Source organism: Chiloscyllium plagiosum, unplaced genomic scaffold (genome assembly GCF_037043375.1).
Source record: "Chiloscyllium plagiosum isolate Xiang-an unplaced genomic scaffold, Cpla_swu_hap1 HiC_scaffold_2, whole genome shotgun sequence".
In the NCBI taxonomy this organism is placed as follows: Eukaryota; Metazoa; Chordata; class Chondrichthyes; order Orectolobiformes; family Hemiscylliidae; genus Chiloscyllium; species Chiloscyllium plagiosum.
In genome coordinates, this window is record NW_028270140.1 from 56,777,918 (window position 1) to 56,799,065 (window position 21,148).

Sequence of the window (21,148 nt, forward strand, 5' to 3'; positions counted from 1 at the left end):
GGAGACAGGAAGTACAACGAGAAACTGCCTGCACAGTTCATGCAATATTATTCAATGATAGCAGTCAGAAGCATTTGAAGGGGTTCCAAACAGTGTTTTTCCTGAAATGCCTGAAAATGAACACTCCATGCAGCTTCTTGTTGCCAATGGTCAGCTGGCCTTTCTCATCCCTTGCAGAGGGGCCTGGACAGAATGGGCAGTTCCCACACAGACACTGATGTATTACACAAATAGCATCACACAACTGACAAATGTGGACATTGTTTCAACAACGCGAACTTTCTACTGAACAGGTATAGCGATTTTCTATTAGCAATCTCTACAGTGCAATTTTCTATGGCAGTTTTCCATTGCGTGATTTTCTTTAGCACAAGGTTTCAGGTGAAGTACTCAATATTGATGGGAGCATTTCCTTTTTGCTCCCTTCCCAGGTGAATTGCCCCGATGAAGATTCCAATGGTATGAAACCGAACTTTGTAGCAGCCATCTTTGCTGCTAAAGTCAGGCCTTGTCCCATGTGTAGTTTTTAGAATGGTGTATGTCCTTTTTTTTTAAATTAAGTTGGACTCAATCACTTCAAACTCTCCCAGCAGAACATCATTCCTCCTCTCCACATCCCTTTTAATGCAACCTTTGACCTCCTTGCCACTTTCCTCTACACTCAGCCCACTTGAAAGACGTACTGTGTCATACTGTCAGTCACCCTGCAGTCCTTCTCCTCATTCCAAATGTTAATAAGCACCTCATACCTGTTGGGCAATGTCAGGGACTGATGCTTCTTCATCAATACCTGCTGGATTCTCATATCTGCCTGACTCAGTCATATCCTTCCACTCCTGATGATTGTCTAACTCTGAAGTTCAAACTAGCATAAAGCCTTCCAGAATAAAGCACGCAGGTAATTCTCCCCTCCTGATGCTCTGCAATGGCTGCAACTCAGATTCCATATTAGAAACTCTGAGATGAAATTGTTGGAGCTGTAGTCACTTGTCACAAATAAGGTTACACCAACATTGCACTGAATTCCACAAATTTCCACAATAATACAGTCACAGCACTCCACTAGCCCTTACCTTTATTTATTTTGTTAGTCAATTACTTATTAATTTGCACAGCTGAAGTAATATGGACTTGGAGACAGATGAATATTCACCAGCAACTAGCAGCTGGAAAAGGAGGTAAAATATGCCATGTCGCTTTCCTGGTGAGCACGGAATTCCAGCCGGTGACAAATTCCCAACATTACATTTGTCCCTCATCACACTCTGGCTTCATTATCTCAACTCTGTACTTTCTTTAGAGAGACATAGATAAGCTGCAGAGCTGGGCTGAGAGGTGGCAAATGGAGTTTAATGCGTACAAGTGTGAGGTGATTCACTTTGGTCAGAGTAACCGGAATGCAAAGTACTGGGCTAATGGTAAGATTCTTGGTAGTGTAGATGAGCAGAGAGATCTCAGTGTCCAGGTACACAGATCCCTGAAAGGTGCCACCTAGGTTGACAGGGTTGTTAAGAAGGCATACAGTGTTTTAGCTTTTATCAATAGAGGGATCGAGTTCCAAAACCATGAGGTTATGCTACAGCTGTACAAAACTCTGGTGCGGCCGCACTTGGAGTATGGTGTACAGTGCTGGTCACCACATTATGATGTGGATGTGGAGGATGTGGAAGCTTTGGAAAGGGTGCAGAGGAGATTTACCAGGATGTTGCCTGGTATGGAGGGGAGGTCTTATGAGGAAAGGCTGAGGGACTTGAGGTTGTTTTCATTGGAGAGAAGACGGTTGAGAGGTGACTTAATAGAGACATATAAGATAATCAGAGGGTTAGATAGGGTGGACAGGGAGAGCCTTTTTCCAAGTATGGTGACGGCGAACACGAGGGGGCATAGCTTTAAATTGAGGGGTGATAGATATTGGACAGATGTCAGAGGTAGTTTCTTTACTCAGAGTAGTAAGGGTATGGAATGCTTTGCCTGCAACAGTAGTAAATTCGCCAACTTTAAGTGCATTTAAGTCATCATTGGACAAGCATATGGACGTACATGGAATAGTGTAGGTTAGATGGGCTTCAGATTGGTATGACTGTCAGTGCAACATCGAGGACCGAAGGGCCTGTACTGCGTTGTAATGTTCTATGTTCTATGTTCTTTCAATCTTTACCAAACAAAGGCCCACCACTCAGACTTGAAAGTTTTAGGTCTTCATACTGTAACTTCAGTTTGCTAAACCCTTTGTTAGAAAGTTCACATTTGTCAATCTGAGCTCTGATTTTCAGATTGTGCCTATTTGTTATGGATTCCTTACTGTATATCTACCTTATTAAATCTTTACTTCGTTCTAAATCCTTCAATGTGATTAACTTCTAATCCTAACAGGAGTGATGGGCAATAAATGCCAGTGATGCCTATTTTCCTTGAATTAATTGAAAAGTCGTAATTTCTGCCTTTATAAAGACCATAAAATGTAGGATCAGAAGTGGGCCATTCCACCCATTTAGTCTATTCTGCCATTCAATGTATGAGCTGTGTACAAATCAACTACATGAAGATAACATACTTTCAGGACTACAATATCAAAAGTCCTCAGTCTTCATTCCTGCCCAGTGTTTTTGGAAATCTTCTTTCTTCATCACCAAATGTTACAATAATAAACAGCCTTAAATCCCAAACCCCAGAAGCTGAAAATATTGTAATGAGAAAATTAAAATGAAGATATACATTAGAATACTTGAGTTTTTTGGAATCACAACAAAAAATTGAACAGATACAAACCATATACATAACCTTTCGTGGATAACAGTGAGATATGCTGGAACCATTTGAGAATAAAGTTTGAAAGCTCACAGGCTGGAAATGTTAAGTTTGCCGCAGGTTTTTGCCGGTGGGTTTCTGGAGCTTCCTGTCAAGATCTCTAAGGGATCAGCCACCCGCAACATGTCAGAAATATGCCATCCAATAACCAACTCATTACATTCCTGATGAAGGGCTTATGCCCAAAACATCGACTCTGCTGCTCTTCTGCTATCTGACCTACTCTGCATTTCCAATGTCACAGTTTCGACTCTGCTGCTCCTCTGCTGTCTGACCTGGTCTGCATTTCCAATGTCACAGTTTCTGACTCATCAGCCAATTAAAGATGACAATGTTCTCGCAAGGTGGAGGGGAATCAGAGGACACCTGGTTTAAAAGTTGCATGAGGATGCCATTGTAAGTAAGTGAAGGAGAAACTGCACAAAATAAATAAAGTTCCTCAACAAATTAATTTAAAAATTCATACCTTTACTCTGTGCACGTGTCTCATTTGTGTTTTTTGCCTATTTACACACAGGATCTGGATGCCACTTGCCCATCCTTATTTGTCCAGAGACCAGTTAAGATTTAACCATATTGCTTTGTGTCGGGAGTAACATGTTGGCCAGATCAGAAATGGACAGCAGGTTTCTTTCTCTGAAGGGCACTAATCAGTCAAATGTGTTTTAATGACAATTGATAATGGTTACATGATTGCTATGAAATTAGCTGTTTATCCTAGTTTTCTTATTCAAATACCAAAATCTGCCATAATGAGATTCAAACTCATGTCCTCAGAACATCATCTTGAGGTTCTAATTAATTATTGCAGTGACATTGCCACTATGGTACCACTTCCTGTTAAACATTGGTAAATTCTTGCTGCTGATTTTTTTTTGAAAGATGTACGAGAACAGTCAATTTGGAGGGTAGCAAATCTAAAAATGTACTTATATAGCACTTTTCACAACCACCAGATGTTCAAAACGTTTTACGTCTAATGAAATTATTTTGAATTATAGCCACATTTTAACACAGTTAACCTGGAAGCCTGTCTTGCTCACAGGAAGATCCTGCAAAAAGCAATTTGATTATTATCAGATCATCTGCTTTTTTGTAATGTTGATTGAGGGATGAATATTGTATAATTCACTGGGAAGAACCTTCCTGCTCTTCTACAAAATAGTGCCCACAGGTCTTTATAAGAGTGGGCAGACACGGCAGTGGCTTAACATCTCCTCTGAAAGACAGCACCTCTAACAGAACAGCAAGCTCGGAGTTCTGCAATAGAGATCAGTCTTTTTTTATGCTCAAGTTGTAAAATGGTCAAATCCCTCCAATGTGGAGACGGGCCATTCAGCCCAAGTCCTGACCAGGTCTTCACCCACTCCCCGATCACTGTAACCCTGCATTTCCCATGTCTAAAAACCACCTAACTTGCACATCCCTGGACACTATGGGCAATTGAGCATGGTCAGTTTACCTAATCTGCACACTTTTGGACGGTGGGTGTAAACCAGAGCATACAGAGGAAACCCACAAAGACAGTGTAGAGAATGTGCAAATTCCACATGACAGTCAGGTCAGGGTGGAATTGAACCCAGTCTCTGTGCTGTGAGGCAGAAGTGCTAACCACTGAGCCACCATGCCATGGATTAAGAAGCTTATGATTTAGGGAAGACAAGAGTGCTCCAATTGAGCTAAGTTGATGGACAGATTTGAATATGATGCCAGAGAAAAAACTGAAAGGGAAGAATTAATTATTCAGTCTCCAGTATTTCTGGTCCATTGCATGACGTTTTAGGGCTGGACAGCAGTTTCAAAATCAGAAATGAAGATTTGAATCAGATACATCATAAAACACTCCCAATCATTGGACAAGAAGAAACTGTTAAGCACATGGAGATGAACTTCACATAAGGAAGTTAATGGTTGGGTTTGGATGATCACATGGATACCTACTCAGAGACTTTGCACACAGTTCAAATACATTGAATTCAGGAAATCCCAAGATGTTGAATGAATCTAAAGGAAAATTGCATGAAAGTAATATCTTACAAACGTTGCATCTCCTCCTCCAATGAGCCAATAGAGTACATAGTCAAGTGTCCCATAGCTCAGCCTCATGTAAACCTAAACGTGTCAGATATTGATAAGGAAAATTTGGTTATGTCCTGACAAAGGTCAAGAAGAATGTTCCCTTCTACTTCCCAACTTAGGTTTAAAGCAAGATCATTGTTCACTCGGGAATGGGAATCTTAAACACAAAGAAAAAAACATGAAGTGAAAGCTTGTTATCTTGTACTTAACAGGGCTGAGATACAAGGCGCAAAACTAAGAAAGTGAGTATCAATTTATACAGCAAGACAAGAGCATAGAGATGCAGCCGGAGCTCATTTTCTGAGAGGCAGAATGTCTTCTTGGCTTGATGACAATATCCTGTTTGTGGAGAAAATCACTCACATTTTTGTTGCAATGTAGCAGCATGAGACAAACGTCTTCATTTGTTACTCATGTCTTGAGACATTATTCCCTTTCAGGGTAGTCTGAAGTAGGCACGACACTGCTCAGAGTGAGAGGCATTCATTTCCTGAGTTTGCTTGATTGACAGTGAATATTGAAGTTAAAGTCCTCTTGACTTTATGTTTTATTTTATGAACGTTTAAGCTCTGTATGACAAGAGGAATCTCTCAAAAGAAGCAAAAGTCATGGAGATAACACTTAGTATGAAAATTGAAAAGGAAATAGTCGGACAGGAAGGCAGGCCATTCTTAAGTCAGATAAGCTACCAGGTCTGGAAAGCTTGCACCTGAGATTGTGGGAAAGAAGAAGGTGAAGGGATTTGCCTTAATATTCTGACTGTCTTTAAATATGGACGTGCCAAAGAATGAGAGTGTAGCAAATGTGACAATCCATTTTAAAACCTGAATTGAATTTGTCTCCACCACACCAGTTTTGCAGGAAAGTGAAATATGCAGGAATGATGCTGTAAAGCACTTATGCCAAAACAATGACCACAGGATTGGGTTTACAGCAAATCAGACTATGGAACCATGAAGATGAACCCATAGGACAGTGAACTCGGAGCAGATGAAAAAGTGGCTTAGCTCCACACAGCTGAGGTGTTGCTTTAGGTGGTCCTTATGAAGGATTATACCCAAAATGTTGATTTGTCCACATCCTGATGTTGCCTGGCTTGCTGTGTTCTTCAAGCCTCCTGCTTGTCTACCTTAGATTCCAGCATCTGCAGTTTTTTGTCTCAACCGAGGTGTTGCTGTTAGCTTGATGTTACAGAGTAGGTGGAGCTATAGCAAAGAAAGTCCTGTGGAGTTATGCCAATGATTAGATTTTGGATTTCAGCCTTCTAAATTTAGCGGGATAATCTTGAGAAAAGAAATTGAGCAATTGGGAGATAAACAATCATTGAGACAATCTGAGTTGAAGGGGTTAATGTAGGGAAATCAGAGGATTAGGGAAATCATGAGGAAGACAGAGTTTAAAAGATTTCATGACTTAAATTCATCAGTAATATTTGAGTGGGTTGCTGAAAAAAAATGGAGGAATCTGCCTTGGTTGCATTTGCTATTTAATGTGTTCCTTGTGAATAATTCAATCACAGTCTGCCTGTTAATTCATTTTTATCTCAAGTTAATTCTGAATGCTGGATAAGATAGGCAGCATTGACCGTTTACTTTGCTAAATGTTTACTGTACAATTTTTATTGTTTGTTCAAAATGTGGAATTTATGGCCTTATACTTGGGACTTAAAATTTCATCAACTTTACAAAAAAGTTACTGATCTCTAACCAGATCATAAAAATAAAATCAGGGTCTCATCAGGCATTATAACAATATTATGTCCTTCTGATCCTATTCCCTTTTTATGCCTATATTACCTTTAGGCTGATCTTATATTTTCTTTCCATGCTTCCTCTCCTAACGTGACTTGCTCAAATATCAAATTCAATCTGCCACTTGTCCATTCAGTTCACCAACTATCTATGTATTTTTTGAAGTTGTTCATGACCTTCCTTAAAGTTCACAATGCTCTCATGTAATATACATCAGAAAGATAATGAATCATAAAACTAAATCCTGAAACTTCTTCAGTCTAAAAAACATCCATTAAACATGATTCGGTTTCCTGCCACACAAACAATTTCATATCAGCACTGTACCAATCATTTTATTATGTGTGCTGGGAAAGGATTAAAAAAAAGTTATAAAACTAACTACATGCACAAACCGTGTGTTAAACCATCTTTCCTTTGCCTGTTTTAATCATTAATGAGTATTTGTGTGCATTTGGTATTTTTAAAGGGGAATAGTTCAAGTAATATGATAACAGGCTAGGAATCTTTTCTTTTTCTGCCTTTTGTGAAATATGAGGGTGTTAGAATAAATTGAGTTATTTTCTATCAATAACAAAATGTAGGGAGAGTTAATTTTGTCATGAACAGCAGTCAAACAGGCAAAATAGTATCTTCATGGTTTCATTGGGATCTCATGATCTCAGCTTGTGGAATAATCAGGTATGATTATTGGCACAGTCTTCCCAGTTAAGTTGTTACAATATATTTAGTGACTGCTTTAAAAGTACATTAAACAGACCATCTAAAAGGCTGCTATAAATGCATGATTGGATTTACCAGTAGCCTTCCAGAAGCTTCCTCAGAAGTCAAAATCAATTGGACAATCAACACCTAGCTCCTTGACCATAAGATATAGGAGCAGAATCGAGTCTGCTTCGTCGTTGATTCTTGGCTGATATGTTTCTCAGCCTAATTCTACTGCCTCCTGATTCCCTTACCAATCAAGAAACTATCTCTGTCTTAAATATACTCAAATGAATTAATGTCACAACCCACTGTAGCAATGTCACAATCCACAGATTAATCACCCTCTGAAGAAATTCCTCCTCATCTCAGTTTGTACGGGTCGCCCCTTCACTCTGAAGCAGTGTCCTCAGGTCCTATTGTCTCCAGCTTGTGGAAACATTTTCTCCACATCCACATCCAAGCCTCTAGCTCAATCATCTTCTCCCTCATCCTTGTAAACTCCAGCGAGTATAAACCCAAAGTACTCAATTGTGCCTCATTTTACAAGCCCTTCATCCCCAGGATCATGCTTGTAAACCTCCTCTGCACTCTCGCCAAGACCAGCATATCCTTTCTTAGATATGCAGCCCAAAACTGCTCACAAAAGGAAGGAGACCAGAATTGCACGCAATATTCCAACAGTAGCCTAACCAATGTTCTATATAGCCGCAACACGATCTCCCAACTCCTGTATTCAATACTCTGACCAATAAAGGAAAGCATACCAAATGCCTTCTTCACTATCCTATCTACCTGCCACTCCAGCAAAAAGGGTTACTTCAGATTACAACAGGATCTGGACCAGATGGGCCAATGGGCTGAGAAGTGGCAGACTAAGTTTAGATTACTTACAGTGTGGAAACAGGCCCTTCGGCCCAACAAGTCCACACCGACCCGCCGAAGCGCAACCCACTCATACCCCTACACTTATCCCTTTAACCTAACACTACGGGCAATTTAGCATGGCCAATTAACCTGACCCGCACATTTTTGGATTGTGGGAGGAAACCGGAGCACCCGGAGGAAACCCACGCAAACACGGGGAGAACGTGCAAACTCCACACAGTCAGTCGCCTGAGTCGGGAATTGAACCCGGGTCTCTGGCGCTGTGAGGCAGCAGTGCTAACCACTGTGCCACTGTACCGCCCACCATAATTCAGATAAATGCAAGTCTAGTTACTTAGTGAATTCAAATTCATCTACCATGGTGGGATTTGAATCTGGGTTCCCAGAACGTTATCTGGATTAACAGTTTAGCGATAATATTCTAGCCCATCACCTCCCCTTGTGAACCATACGCTTTGGACTTGAACAGCTTTATACCCAAGTTACTTATTATGTCATGAAAATATTTAGACTTAAAATTGGAAAGTTGATCCAACTGTATATTTCCACTGCTAATCTATAATGAATACAAAAATTGTGTTTAATTTCCACCACTGTCTTGGCTGTAATTATCTTCAAAAGAAAAGCTCCAGGAAATCAGGTTGTCATGTTTAATTGTAAGGGCATACTGGTGTTCCATTTTTATTTTCAGTGATGGTCTTACACAGTCTACAAGCATTCCATGGACTGTATTTTTTTATATATAAACCAGTACAAATGTTGATGATGTTGGTTTGATTTTATGTTAATGTTGCCTCTACTGACCTGTTTGGCAAGTTTTGAAGAAACAATTCCTTCAAAAGACCTGACCAAGGAAACTGCCTGCTTATTCCTATATGTCCTGAAATAGGAATTTTCTGTGCTACCTGAAACATCTCCTTATGGTAACAGGGCAGTACCACTAATTGATGAATAACCGTCCATTGCTGAAAATGTGTTGCTGGAAAAGTGCAGCAGGTCAGGCAGCATCCAGGGAACAGGAGAATCGACGTTTCGGGCATAAGCCCTTCTTCAGGCTTATGCCCGAAACATCGATTCTCCTGTTCCCTGGATGCTGCCTGACCTGCTGCGCTTTTCCAGCAACACATTTTCAGCTCTGATCTCCAGCATCTGCAGACCTCACTTTCTCCTCGAATAACCATCCATTGTCCATTCACAGGCCTGTGAGGATATCTCCTTTTCCTCATTAGAATTCTCTGTTTCACATGATGCCACTTTGGAATTCCTTCAGCCTCAGCTTTTGTTGACTAACCTATCTTGTTTAACTCTTCCTTAACCTTATGGGCGGCACGGTGGCACAGTGGTTAGCACTGCTGCCTCACAGCGCCAGAGACCCAGGTTCAATTCCCGCCTCAGGCGACTGACTGTGTGGAGTTTGCACGTTCTCCCCGTGTCTGCGTGGGTTTCCTCCGGGTGCTCCGGTTTCCTCCCACAGTCCAAAAGATGTGCAGGTCAGGTGAATTGGCCATGCTAAATTGCCCGTAGTGTTAGGTAAGAGGTAAATGTAGGGGTATGGGTGGGTTGCACTTCGGCCGGTCAGTGTGGACTTGTTGGGCCGAAGGGCCTGTTTCCACACTGCAATGTCATCTGTAAACTCATCTGTAAACCTAGCTTGTTTAACTCAAGATGTGCTTATGGAGAATTAAAGATTTCTAAACATTTCCTTTGAAATATTCCTGTTTAAAAATAAATTCTTGGCTACTCCAACATATGCTTATGGTATCACTTTTATTTCTGGTGATGGACTTTGCTCACACTGGTCTCTACACACAATGGAAAAATGCACGAAAATATCTGCACTTGAAAATCCCACTTTTGCTCTGGCCAAATCATTCCCTTGTAGTAAGTCATGCCCATTCATGGTCAATTTCTGGTCAAATGTCACTGGTTTAGGCATTAAGTCACATTCTAAGTGCACTTTGTAGAAAGCAAATGGTATATATTCTTCACTCATTCTATTTATTAAACCTCATTTCTCAATGCTTTCTCTGGAGGGAAAAAAATATAACTTTCCCCAGAAGAAGAGTTTGTATAGTTCTTGTATCTCTTCATAGAGTTATTGGTTTAATCATATTAATTGAAGAAAAAAGGCATATAGGACCATAGAAATGAAATCACACAGAAGGGATCATTTGGCCCCATCTTGCCTGCCAATAAGCTTGCCTTTCAACAAAAATGTTTTGAATCTCTCACCCATCTTTTTCACTTTGCCTGCATTTCCAGCTCTGTTTACCTTCAATCTCATAGATATAGTTTGAACATTGGAAGTTTCTTGTTCATTTTCAAGGTTCACACTTACAACAGACAATTGGTTCCAATGTCTTCCCAAACAGCTTCAGTTCTGAATAAAGATGTCTTTTTTTAAAAACAAATGTAATACTTGGCTCTTTGATTCTCATTTCCATCCTCTATCTTCCTTTCCAGTTTTAGAACTGTTCCCAGTTGTTTGCTTTTCCCTGGCTAATTGCCTTCATTTCAATCTCCCACTTTCTATCCTCCTTGGAATTTAGGGAGTGATGATAAAAATGTTCAGTTTTGTAGATTAGCTCACAATCATTGGCTATCTATGCTACCTTTCCAGCTACTACAATCCGCTGGTCTTCAACATGGGTTCTAATTACCCAAGAGAATTTTAATTTCTTGTTTGAAGAAATTGTCTCAGAAATAAAGCATATATACCCACTATGCATGTATCCAACAGTCAAAATTACATTGTGTCATTATTCAAAATTCAATGCTTCCTTTAAGGTTCTGAAGAAGGGTCACAGGATTTGAAATGTTAATTCTGCTTACGTTCCACAGATGCTGCCTGACCTGCTGAGATTTTCCAGGAATTTCTGTTTCCTGAAACAAAACTCTTGAAACTTAAGTACCTTATGTTTCAGGAGTGAGCTTGTACACACCAGATACACATTTTTATCAGTCATAATTAATAAAAACCTGTTTTGACAGTGTTGCAAAAATTCCATTTGCTACACCTGTCAACCTACTTTGCATCAACAGTGTCAAGCTTTCCTTTGGCTTCATTTGTTTTGCACTCTTTTCCAAGTTACGTATAATATGCCACCATTTCTTCAAACTTTGGTCAAGTCTATTCAAATGTAAACATTTTATTAATGGACTTCAAGTTATGGCCAGACCTTTCCTCATTAGAAACTTTCTCTGCATCTAAGGTCTCTTTTTAATTCCAGTTTTCTATTGTAATACTTTGGTTTCAATTCCCTCTTCATATTTTCTCTGTCTTGGGACTCCAATACCAAGCTCTTAAGTGCTCTCTTTTTTCCTTTGTCCTTGTGCTGAAATTATCACTTTATATGGGTGGTACAGTGGTTAGCACTGCTGCCTCACAGCGCCAGAGACTCGGGTTCAATTCCCGACTCAGGCGACTGACTGTGTGGAGTTTGCACATTCTCCCCGTGTCTGCGTGGGTTTCCTCCGGGTGCTCCGGTTTCCTCCCACAGTCCAAAGATGCACAGGTCTGGTGAATTGGCCATGCTAAATTGCCCGTAGTGTTAAGTAAAGGGGTAAATGTAGGGGAATGGGTGGGTTGCGCTTCGGTGGGTCGGTGTGGACTTGTTGGGCCGAAGGGCCTATTTCCACACTGTAAGTAATCTAATCTAATGTTTCAGTACAAGCCTTTTGACTTCCATTTCTTTTTCAGACTTTTTAACTTTCAATTCATTTTCCATTGTTTACGTTAACCTTTTGACTTTGTGGTTCTCGGTAATGACATGATGTTATTTCTTTCAACTGCTGATCCAATTTCTTTTTGACTACCTGATGGACAGAGAATTCCAGACCATTGTCATTTATTTGTAAAATCAGAGAGTTCTTCCTCACATACCCCAGGTATTTGTTGCCCAAAAGTTTAAACCTGTGTCCTTTAATCTTGAACAGTTCAATAACATATCTGAGTCATTATACTTTTGTTACTCTCCCTATCTTTTAGAACATAGAACGTAGAACATTGCAGCACAGTACAGGCCCTTCACCACATGATGTTGCATTGACCTGTGAAACCAATCTGAAGCCCATCTCACCTACACTATTCCATTCTCATCTATATGCCTATCCAATGACAATTTAAATGCCCATAAAGTTGGTGTGTCTACAACTGTTGTAGGCAGTGAGTTCCATGCCCCTACTACTCTGAGATAAGAAACTACCTCTGACATCTGTCTGATATCTATCAATTTGAAGCTTTGCTCCCTCGTGCTATCCATCACCATCCTTGGAAAAAGGCTCTCACTGTCCACCTGATCTAACCCTCTGATTATCTTATATGTCTCAATTAAGTCACCTCTCAACCTTCTTCTCTAACAAAAACAGTCTCAAGTCCCTCAACCTTTCCTCAGAAGACCTATCCTTCACACCAGGCAACATCCTAGAAAATCTCCTCTGAAACAAATATTCCAAATACAGTCTGACCATAGCCTTATATAGTCTTGGAAGTAGATCTTTGTTCTTATATTCTAACTCTCTTGAAATGGACGCTAACATTTCATTTACATTCCTAACTGCTAATGGAACCTGCATGTTAACCTTAAGAGAATCCTGAACTATGACTCCTAATTCCCTTTGTGCTTCAGATTTCAGGAACCTTTTCCCATTTAGAAAATAGTCTATGCCTCTATTCTTCAACCAAAGTGCATAATGTCACACTTTTCCACATTGTATTCTATCTGCCACTTCTTCGTCCACTCTTCTAGACTGTCCAGCACTTCCTGTCCCCCCACTTATCTTTGTGTCATCTGCAAAGATAACAACGATGCCCTCAGTTCCTTCATCCAGATTGTTAATGTACAACATGAATAGTTGTGGTCCCAACATGAATCCCTGCAGAACTCCACTGTCATCCTGAAAAGAACCCCTTTATCCCTAACTGTCTGCCTTCTGCCAGTCCGCCAATCCTCTATCTATGCCAGTACCTTGCCCCCAACACCATGGGCTCTTTAGCAGCCTTCTGTGCAGCATCTTGTCAACGGCCTTCTGGAATTCCAAATAGATCACATCCACTGGCATTCCTTTGTTTAACTTGTTCACTACTTAGAGTCACAGAGATGTACAGCATGGAAACAGACCCTTCAGTCCAACCTGTCCATGCTGACCAGATATCCCAACCCAATCTAGTCCCACCTGCCAGCACCCAGCCCATATCCCTCCAAACCCTTCCTATTCATGTACCCATCTAAATGCCTCTTAAGTGTTGCAATTGTACCAGCCTCCATCACTTCCTCTGGCAGCTCATTCCGTACACGTACCACCCTCTACGTGAAAAAGTTGCCCCTTAGATCTCTTTTATATCTTTCCCCTCTCACCCTAAACCTATGCCCTCTAGTTCTGGACTCCCCGACCCCAGAGAAAAGACTTTGTCTATTTATCCTATCCATGCCCCTCATAATTTTGTAAACCTCTATAAGGTCTCTCCTCAGCCTCGGCACTCCAGGGAAAACAGCCCCAGCCTGTTCAGCCTCTCCCTGTACCTCAAATCCTCCAACCCTGGCAACATCCTTGCAAATCTTTTCTGAACCCTTTCAAGTTTCACAACATGATACTGATGCTCATCATCTAATGATGACCATGAATCCATTGCTAATTGTCAGAATTTCACTAATGCCCTTTAGGGAAGGAAATGACCATCCTTACCTGCCTGACTCCTGATCCTCAGCAATGTGAATGACACTTAACTACCTCTGAGCAATTCGAGATGGGAGAGCAACACCAGCAACATCCATAAGTGAATTTTAAATAAAAGGAGCTTCAGAGAGATATAACCAATGATGATAGCATATTGTAATGAATATCCTCAGACAGGAATAAGGTTTTAGGTTTCCTGTTCCCTGCTACCAGAGATTCCCCTAAAAACAGAATTACTCCTTACAAAAGGATGCCATTCTGTCCATCATGCCTGTACTGGCTCTATATCTAGTTCTTTTGTTTTTCCTGTATCCCTGCATACCACAACTATCCAAATAACCATCCAAAACCTCTTGAATGCATCAGTTAAATTTGACTCTACCACATTTGCCCACATTGCAGTCAACACTGCAATAAGACATCTGAGAAAAACTTTTAGTATCTCACCTGAGGGGTAAGCTTGCCGACACGTTGTGTGATTGGTTCATTCATGACCACCTCCACCTTACAGCTATCCTTCTCCTTCGGGACATTGAACTGCAGATCCTCCTTGGAAAGGAATGCAGACTGCCCCTTAGGAACGCTTAGGCCAAGATTCACTTGTATAAAGGACGGTGCAATACATCGCCAAAGACAAAGGTACATAAGGATTGCAGGATGTTCCCAGTAATGCTTCATTTTAACTGAGTTCAACTGGAATGACAAAATATTCAAAGTTCTCTGGAACAACGACCAATGTATTGATGGATGAATTTGGAAAGTCAATGTCCAAAAGCAACACTCAGATGTGTCAGACGTTTGCCAGAATAGTTTGCGCTCCTGCAGTCCTGAAAAATAAAGATCATCATATATTTATAATTTGTTTTGAAAGCATTATTTTTCCACTGCTGTTCCCTGTGCAACAGCCAACATTACTTTGTACGTGGGCTAACTCTATTGAATTTTCTTGGAGGAAATTTGTGCTCAAAAGCATCTCCATGGTAACAGAAGTGAAAAATAAATATGCGGAGTGATGTCTACCTGCATCCATCAACTGATGTGTTACTGTGCATTTGTGTCCTGATGCCTTTTTCACCACAATGTTGTTAATGTTCAGAAATAGGAGAGATTCTATTGAGTTTCATCCAACTGGTTTACTTAAATCAAGAAATTGTAAACCATTTCCTTTAACGCTTTGTTTTCAATCATGTGAAACTAACCAGACACTCTCACCAGTATACATGAATATCTGTTGCACAGAGTCCCAGTCATTTTACACAAAGATGATATTTGGCCTATTGAGTTCATGTCACCCTCCCACTAGAGCAATGCAGTCAGTTCCACTTGTCCACTCAATCTCCATAGTCCTGTAAATTTATTTCCTTCGTGTCCATCTTATTTCCTTTTGAAATCTTTGATTGTTTTCTGCAATATGGGCAATGAGCTCCAATTCATTACCATTCACTGTATACGATAATTTTTCATCACACCCTCTTGTCCAAAATCTTAAGTTTGTGGTCCTTAGTCCATGTATATTCAGCAAATGGAAAAGATTTTCTTTGTCATAAATATGTACACCTTGATCAAATCTCCCCAGTTGCCCTTGTTCCAAGGACAGCAAGTTTCCAACTGGTCACTAAAATCCCCCAACCCGGTGACCATTCTGGTAGATCTCCCCTGTCCCCTGACAAGGACACGCACATCCTTCTTAAAAAAAGTGTGGTGACCACAGCTGGACACAATACTAGAGTTGTGGCCTAGCCAGAGCGTTATAAGAGGGACAGTTTGCCTTCTCTGCTTTTGCACATTAATGTCCAAAATCCTAATCCCTCAATAAGTACAGCCTTCTATCTTCACAGATTAAGGCACATGACCACTAAGGTCCTTCTGTTGTTACAGATTCATTCAACTTAATTATGTTAAACTTCTCCAAGTTCCTGTTCATTTATCCCCTAATTATTGATGCGGGGGAATACCTTGCTCTCCACTGATGTTAACTTAATAAACATTTGGTTGGTAGGACCATCTTTGCATCCTTTTTAGAATAAGAGGTGTTACATTTGCCAAACCCCAATCCTCTGTCACATACCTCCTATCTAGGGAAGATCAAACCGATATGTTACATCTGCCCCCATTTCCTGTATCAATCTGGCATATAGGCTAGCCACAAGAAATCCATTCCCAGTATAGCCAGCTTTTCTAGTCCCTCTTCCTTTTCTATTTTCACATATGAACAACTAACACATAAAATAGGTACAGAGTAGATGACCTGGCCCCTCGATTATGCTCAGTCATTCAATAAGATCATGGCTGATTTGTTTGTCATAGCCATAGAGATGTACAGCATGGAAACAGACCCTACAATCCAACTCATCCAAGCTAACCAGACAGTCTAAATTAAATGTAGTCACATTTGCCAGTATTTGGCCCATATCGCACTATACCCTTCCAGTTCATACCCATCCAGATGCCTTTTAAATGTTGTAATTGCACAAGCTTTCACCACTCCCTCTGACAGCTCATTCCATACATGCACCACCCTTTGTATGAAAAAGTTGCCCCTCAGATCCCTTTTAAATCTTTCCCCTCTCACCTTAAACCTATGTCCTCTAGTTTTGGACTTAGAAAGGAACTTACCCGACCTATGACCCTCATGGTTTTCAAAACCTCTAGAAGGTCACCCCTCAGCCTCCAACATGTTTCAATGTCCACATTAACCCCGGATTCCCCTAACAAGACTCAATCCACTTCTACCTTAAAAAATAATCAATGACCCTGACTCCAATTCCTAAAGCAGAGAGTTCCAAAGTTGCACAACATTCAGAAAAAAAAAAATTCTATCATGAAAAGGATGACTTCTACTTTTGAAACATTTCCCCTACTTCTGGTCTCACTACAAGAAGAAACATCTCTTTTAAATCCACCTTGTCAAGAACACTCAGGATCTTACATATTTCAATCAAATCACTTTACTAAATTCCAGTGGAAAAAGACTGTCTGTCTAACCTTTCCTCAAAGCAACCTAAAGATTCCAGATATAAATTTAGTAATGTTCCTTTGTGCTGTCTCCAACACATTTAGATCCTTCCTCAAGTAAGGAGACAAAACCTGCACAGTATTCAAGATGTGAGCTCACCAATACTCTATATAACTAAAACATATTATCAGTACTTAATTTCAATTCCTCATGTAATGAAAGAGTAACATCCCATTAGCCTTCCTAATTATGTGCTGTACCTGCATACAAATATTTTATGACTTTTGTAATATTACAGCCAAATCCCTCTGCACCTTGGAATTCCATGTTCGTTCTCTGTTCAAGTAATACTTTACCATTGGATTGTTACTTAACTCTGTTTTGTAAATGTAACAATGAAGCTCCATATTGGTGGTCAGGACTTCCAAACTCAGGCCCTTCAGAAATGTGGAACAGACATGATATTAGAGTCTGCCTTTATAACATAAGGTCATGAAGGAAGACAAACCACACCCACCTTTTACTGCACTAGCTGTCATAGTCTGGAAAGTTCATTCACAAATATATCGAAAATGTTGTTTGGGACATTTCAACAACTTTTCAAAGAGAGTTAGTGAATGTGTGTGAAGAAGAGTCAAATCTTAGCTCCGTTTCTCTCTCCACAGACGCTGCCAGAGCCGGGTTTCTCCAGCATTCTTGGTGTTCATTCAATCATTCTCCAATTTAATCATATCCTTCCTATAGGAGGGCAATCAGAACTGTACATAGTACTCCAAAAGTGGCCTCAGCAACCAACTGTTCAACCTCAACATGACATCCCAACTCCTACACTCATAAGATTTGAGCAATGAAGACAAGTGTGCTAAGCACCTTCTTAACCACCCCAGCCATCTGTGACACAACTTTCAAAGAAAGAATTACGTCCCTGAACTCCTAGGTCTCTCTGTTCGACAACACTGCTCATGGCTTTACCATTAAGCTCTGCCCTTGTTTGTTTTACAAAAATGTAATATCTTTCTTTTATCAAAATTAAATTCCATCTATCACTTCTCAGCCCATTGGTCCAATTCATCAAGATACCTTTGTGATCTTGTGGGCGGCACAGTGGTTAGCACTGCTGCCTCACAGCGCCAGAGACTCGGGTTCAATTGCCACCTCAGGCAACTGTCTGTATGGAGTTTGCACATTCTCCCAGTGTCTGCGTGGGTTTCCTTTGGGTGCACCGGTTTCCTCCCACAGTCCAAAAATGTGCAGGTTAGATGAATTGCTAAATTGCCTGTAGTGTTAGGTGAAGGGGTAAATGTAGGGGAATGGGTCTGGGTGGATTGCTCTTCAGAGGGTCAGTGTGGACTTGTTGGGCCGAAGGGCCTCTTTCCACACTAAGTAATCTAATCTAATCTAGATAACCTTTGGTGCTGTCTGCCTCCATGCCTCCTAAATGAATCATCCAAATAATTTATATAAATTACAAACAAAAACATTCATATGAGTACAATTTATATCATCTCTTTGCATTGCAAACCACGAAACTATACTGTTGTTGATGGGTTACATTACCGAAAGAATTGTTCCTGAACCCTAATGATATCTGGAGGATTATAATCGATCTGAAATTGTTATAAAACATTACTGGGAGAATGTAAACACCCCCAGGAGACTCCTTCACTTTCAAACACATTTAGCACCTTAGGAATCAGTCTTCCTCAATCTATTCTGAGACTGCACCTGATCTTAGATTGTTCCAAAAAAAACGTTTGGAAGAAAATCCAACAAGTTGCTGTGGAAAATCCACTAAATTGCTATCCAGGACATCTTGCACAACTTCCTCAGGTAGCCTAATGTCATTTCATCCAATGGAAGATCAGAGGTGCATATTTTATCTAATGATTGCACGACGTTCATCACCATTCACAACTTCTCAGATATTGCATAAGCAAAACTTGGACAACATGTAAGCTTAGGCTGGTAAGTGACAAGCAAATTTACATGCCACACAAATGCCAAAAAATAATTCAATTATCGTTCTTTGCTGTCCAATATCACTAAATTCCTCCACTATCAATGTCTTGGACACTGAATTGATCAAAAATTTATCTTGATGATCCACACAAATACTGTGACCTCGAGAGCAGACGAGAGGTTGGGAATGCTGCAGCAAATCACTTAACACCTGTTTCCCACACAGCCATTCTCCAGTGTACTTTTGATCATTTATGTCTTTAGTCAGTATGTATTCACACAGATAATTATCCTTTTGTATGGACTATTACATTTCCAGCAATATTCTTTTGTGTAAAACCTTAGAAAACTTCATGCTGCCACAGAACCTAATACAAAGAAAACCAGCATCAACTGAACAGAGATGAATGAAATGTAAACATTGCTGGAAATGCTCAGCAGGTCTGGCAGCATCCTCAGTTCTGCAGAGCGTATTGAAAATACTGGTGTGGATTATTTTATTCCAGTTAAACAGAATCTCTTAAATTCTGTTTAATTTAAATGTTTAATTATCTGTTTGATTATCCTGACATTCCATCTGCTTTTTGAAGAATGGAATCCATTCCTACCTCTCACCCCCACCCCTCCACTGGGTGGCATTTCATGTCAAACAGTCCATAACAGTGAAAATGTGAAAAATGTATTTGAGTGACATTCTATTCCTCGAATGGCTGAAAATGTTCAACAAGATTTATAAGCTGATATAATTGTAGAGTAGCCCATAAGTAAATAGTCCTCCTGAATACCCACAAGAAAATGGTTTTGGTGAAATCCATAGATTTACAATCAGAAAAACTCTAAGAAGCCTCTTCCATTGTCTTATGAGTCATAATGATCACCACAGGATCAATCTGACTTGGCGATATAGTACACTTGTGATGTCAGATTTCCCTAGCTCATGGACTCAAGCCAAAATATTCTGGTTTACTTCATAAATCGGAGCCAAGTTCTTGCGACTATGTTTAGTCTCTATATTTACTTACTAAAGTACAGGTCTTCACAAGTTCAGAAAAAAAACCTACAGAAGACTAAAAGCATACTTAGACAAGCTAGAACTTGCAGCTTTACATTCCATCATTTTCTCTTGCAATTTTTTTTTAAATAGACAAAGTCTTCATGAAAAAGGCATTTGCTAAAACTGGAAATAGACAACAAACTTGCAGAAACACATCGTCACATAATTTCCACCTAATTTGATGTTAACCAGAGGATATGGATCTCCCGCTTTTTCAACGCCTAGAAATGGAAAATGAAAGATTTGCCATTCGCCTTTCATGAAGACAATGGATGAGTTTTAAAATGGTGAAGGATTCCCTGCACTTCCACTAGGTGTACTGCTCCTTGCAAATGGAAATCAGTTATTTGACATGAGCTCCCGACTCCCCAAAGCCTGTCCATGGCATAAGCCAGGAGTGTGTGGGAATAATTCCCATTGTCTGGATAAGTCCAGCTCCAAGAACATTGAGAACACTATCCAGGACAAAGTAGGCAGCTTGACTGACATTGCATTCACAAACCTTCACTCTGTCTTTCCACTGATGTTCAGTGGCCACAGTAAATATCGTCTCTAAGATGCACTGCAGTAGGTTCCTGAGATAGAACCTTCCAAACCCATGACATCTAGCATCTGGAATGACACAAGCAGCAGATTTATGGGACCACCACCACATGCAAGTTCCCCGCGAAGTTATTCACCATCCTAATTTGAAAATACATCACTTACTTCAGTGTCACTGCATCAAAATCTTGGAATTCCCTCCCTAACAGCTCTGTGGGACTACATAAACCAAATGGACTGCAGTATTTCAAGAAGGCTCACTGTCACCTCTCAAGGGTAACTAGGGATGAGCAATAAATGCTGGCCCATTTAGTAATGCACACAACCCATGGAGTCATACAGTCATTCAGCATGGAAACAGACCCTTCAGTGCAACTCATCCACACCAGTCAGACATGCCAATATGACCTAGCATTTGGTCCATTCCTTCTAAACGCTTCTTATGTGTATACCCATCAGATGCCTTTTAAATGTTATAATTGTTCCCACTTCCACCACTTCTTCTGGCAGTTCATTCCATACATGCGCCATCCTCTGGTAAAAGCATTACTCTTTAGGTCCTTTTAAAATCTTTATCCACTCAGCTTAAACCTATGCCTTCCAGTTTTTGACTCCCCCAGCCAAGGAAAATGGCCTTGGTCAATTACTTTATCCATGCTCCTCAATATTTTACAAAACTTTATAAGGTCATCCCTCAACTTCTAAAGTTCCAGGGAAAAAAGACCCAAC

General features: G+C 40.3%; 1 protein-coding gene across 2 annotated transcripts in view; it reads right to left on the reverse strand.

Moving 5' to 3' along the window:
• Positions 1-21,148, reverse strand: part of frem1a (Fras1 related extracellular matrix 1a) — a 410,320-nt gene that overhangs the window by 299,154 nt on the left and 90,018 nt on the right. For both annotated transcript variants that reach the window (XM_087996893.1, XM_043714338.2), the window contains exon 2: positions 14,355-14,734. In XM_087996893.1, the coding sequence (XP_087853019.1) occupies positions 14,355-14,585 (231 nt within the window). In that variant the 5' untranslated portion in view covers positions 14,586-14,734. The remainder of the gene's footprint in view (positions 1-14,354; positions 14,735-21,148) is intronic.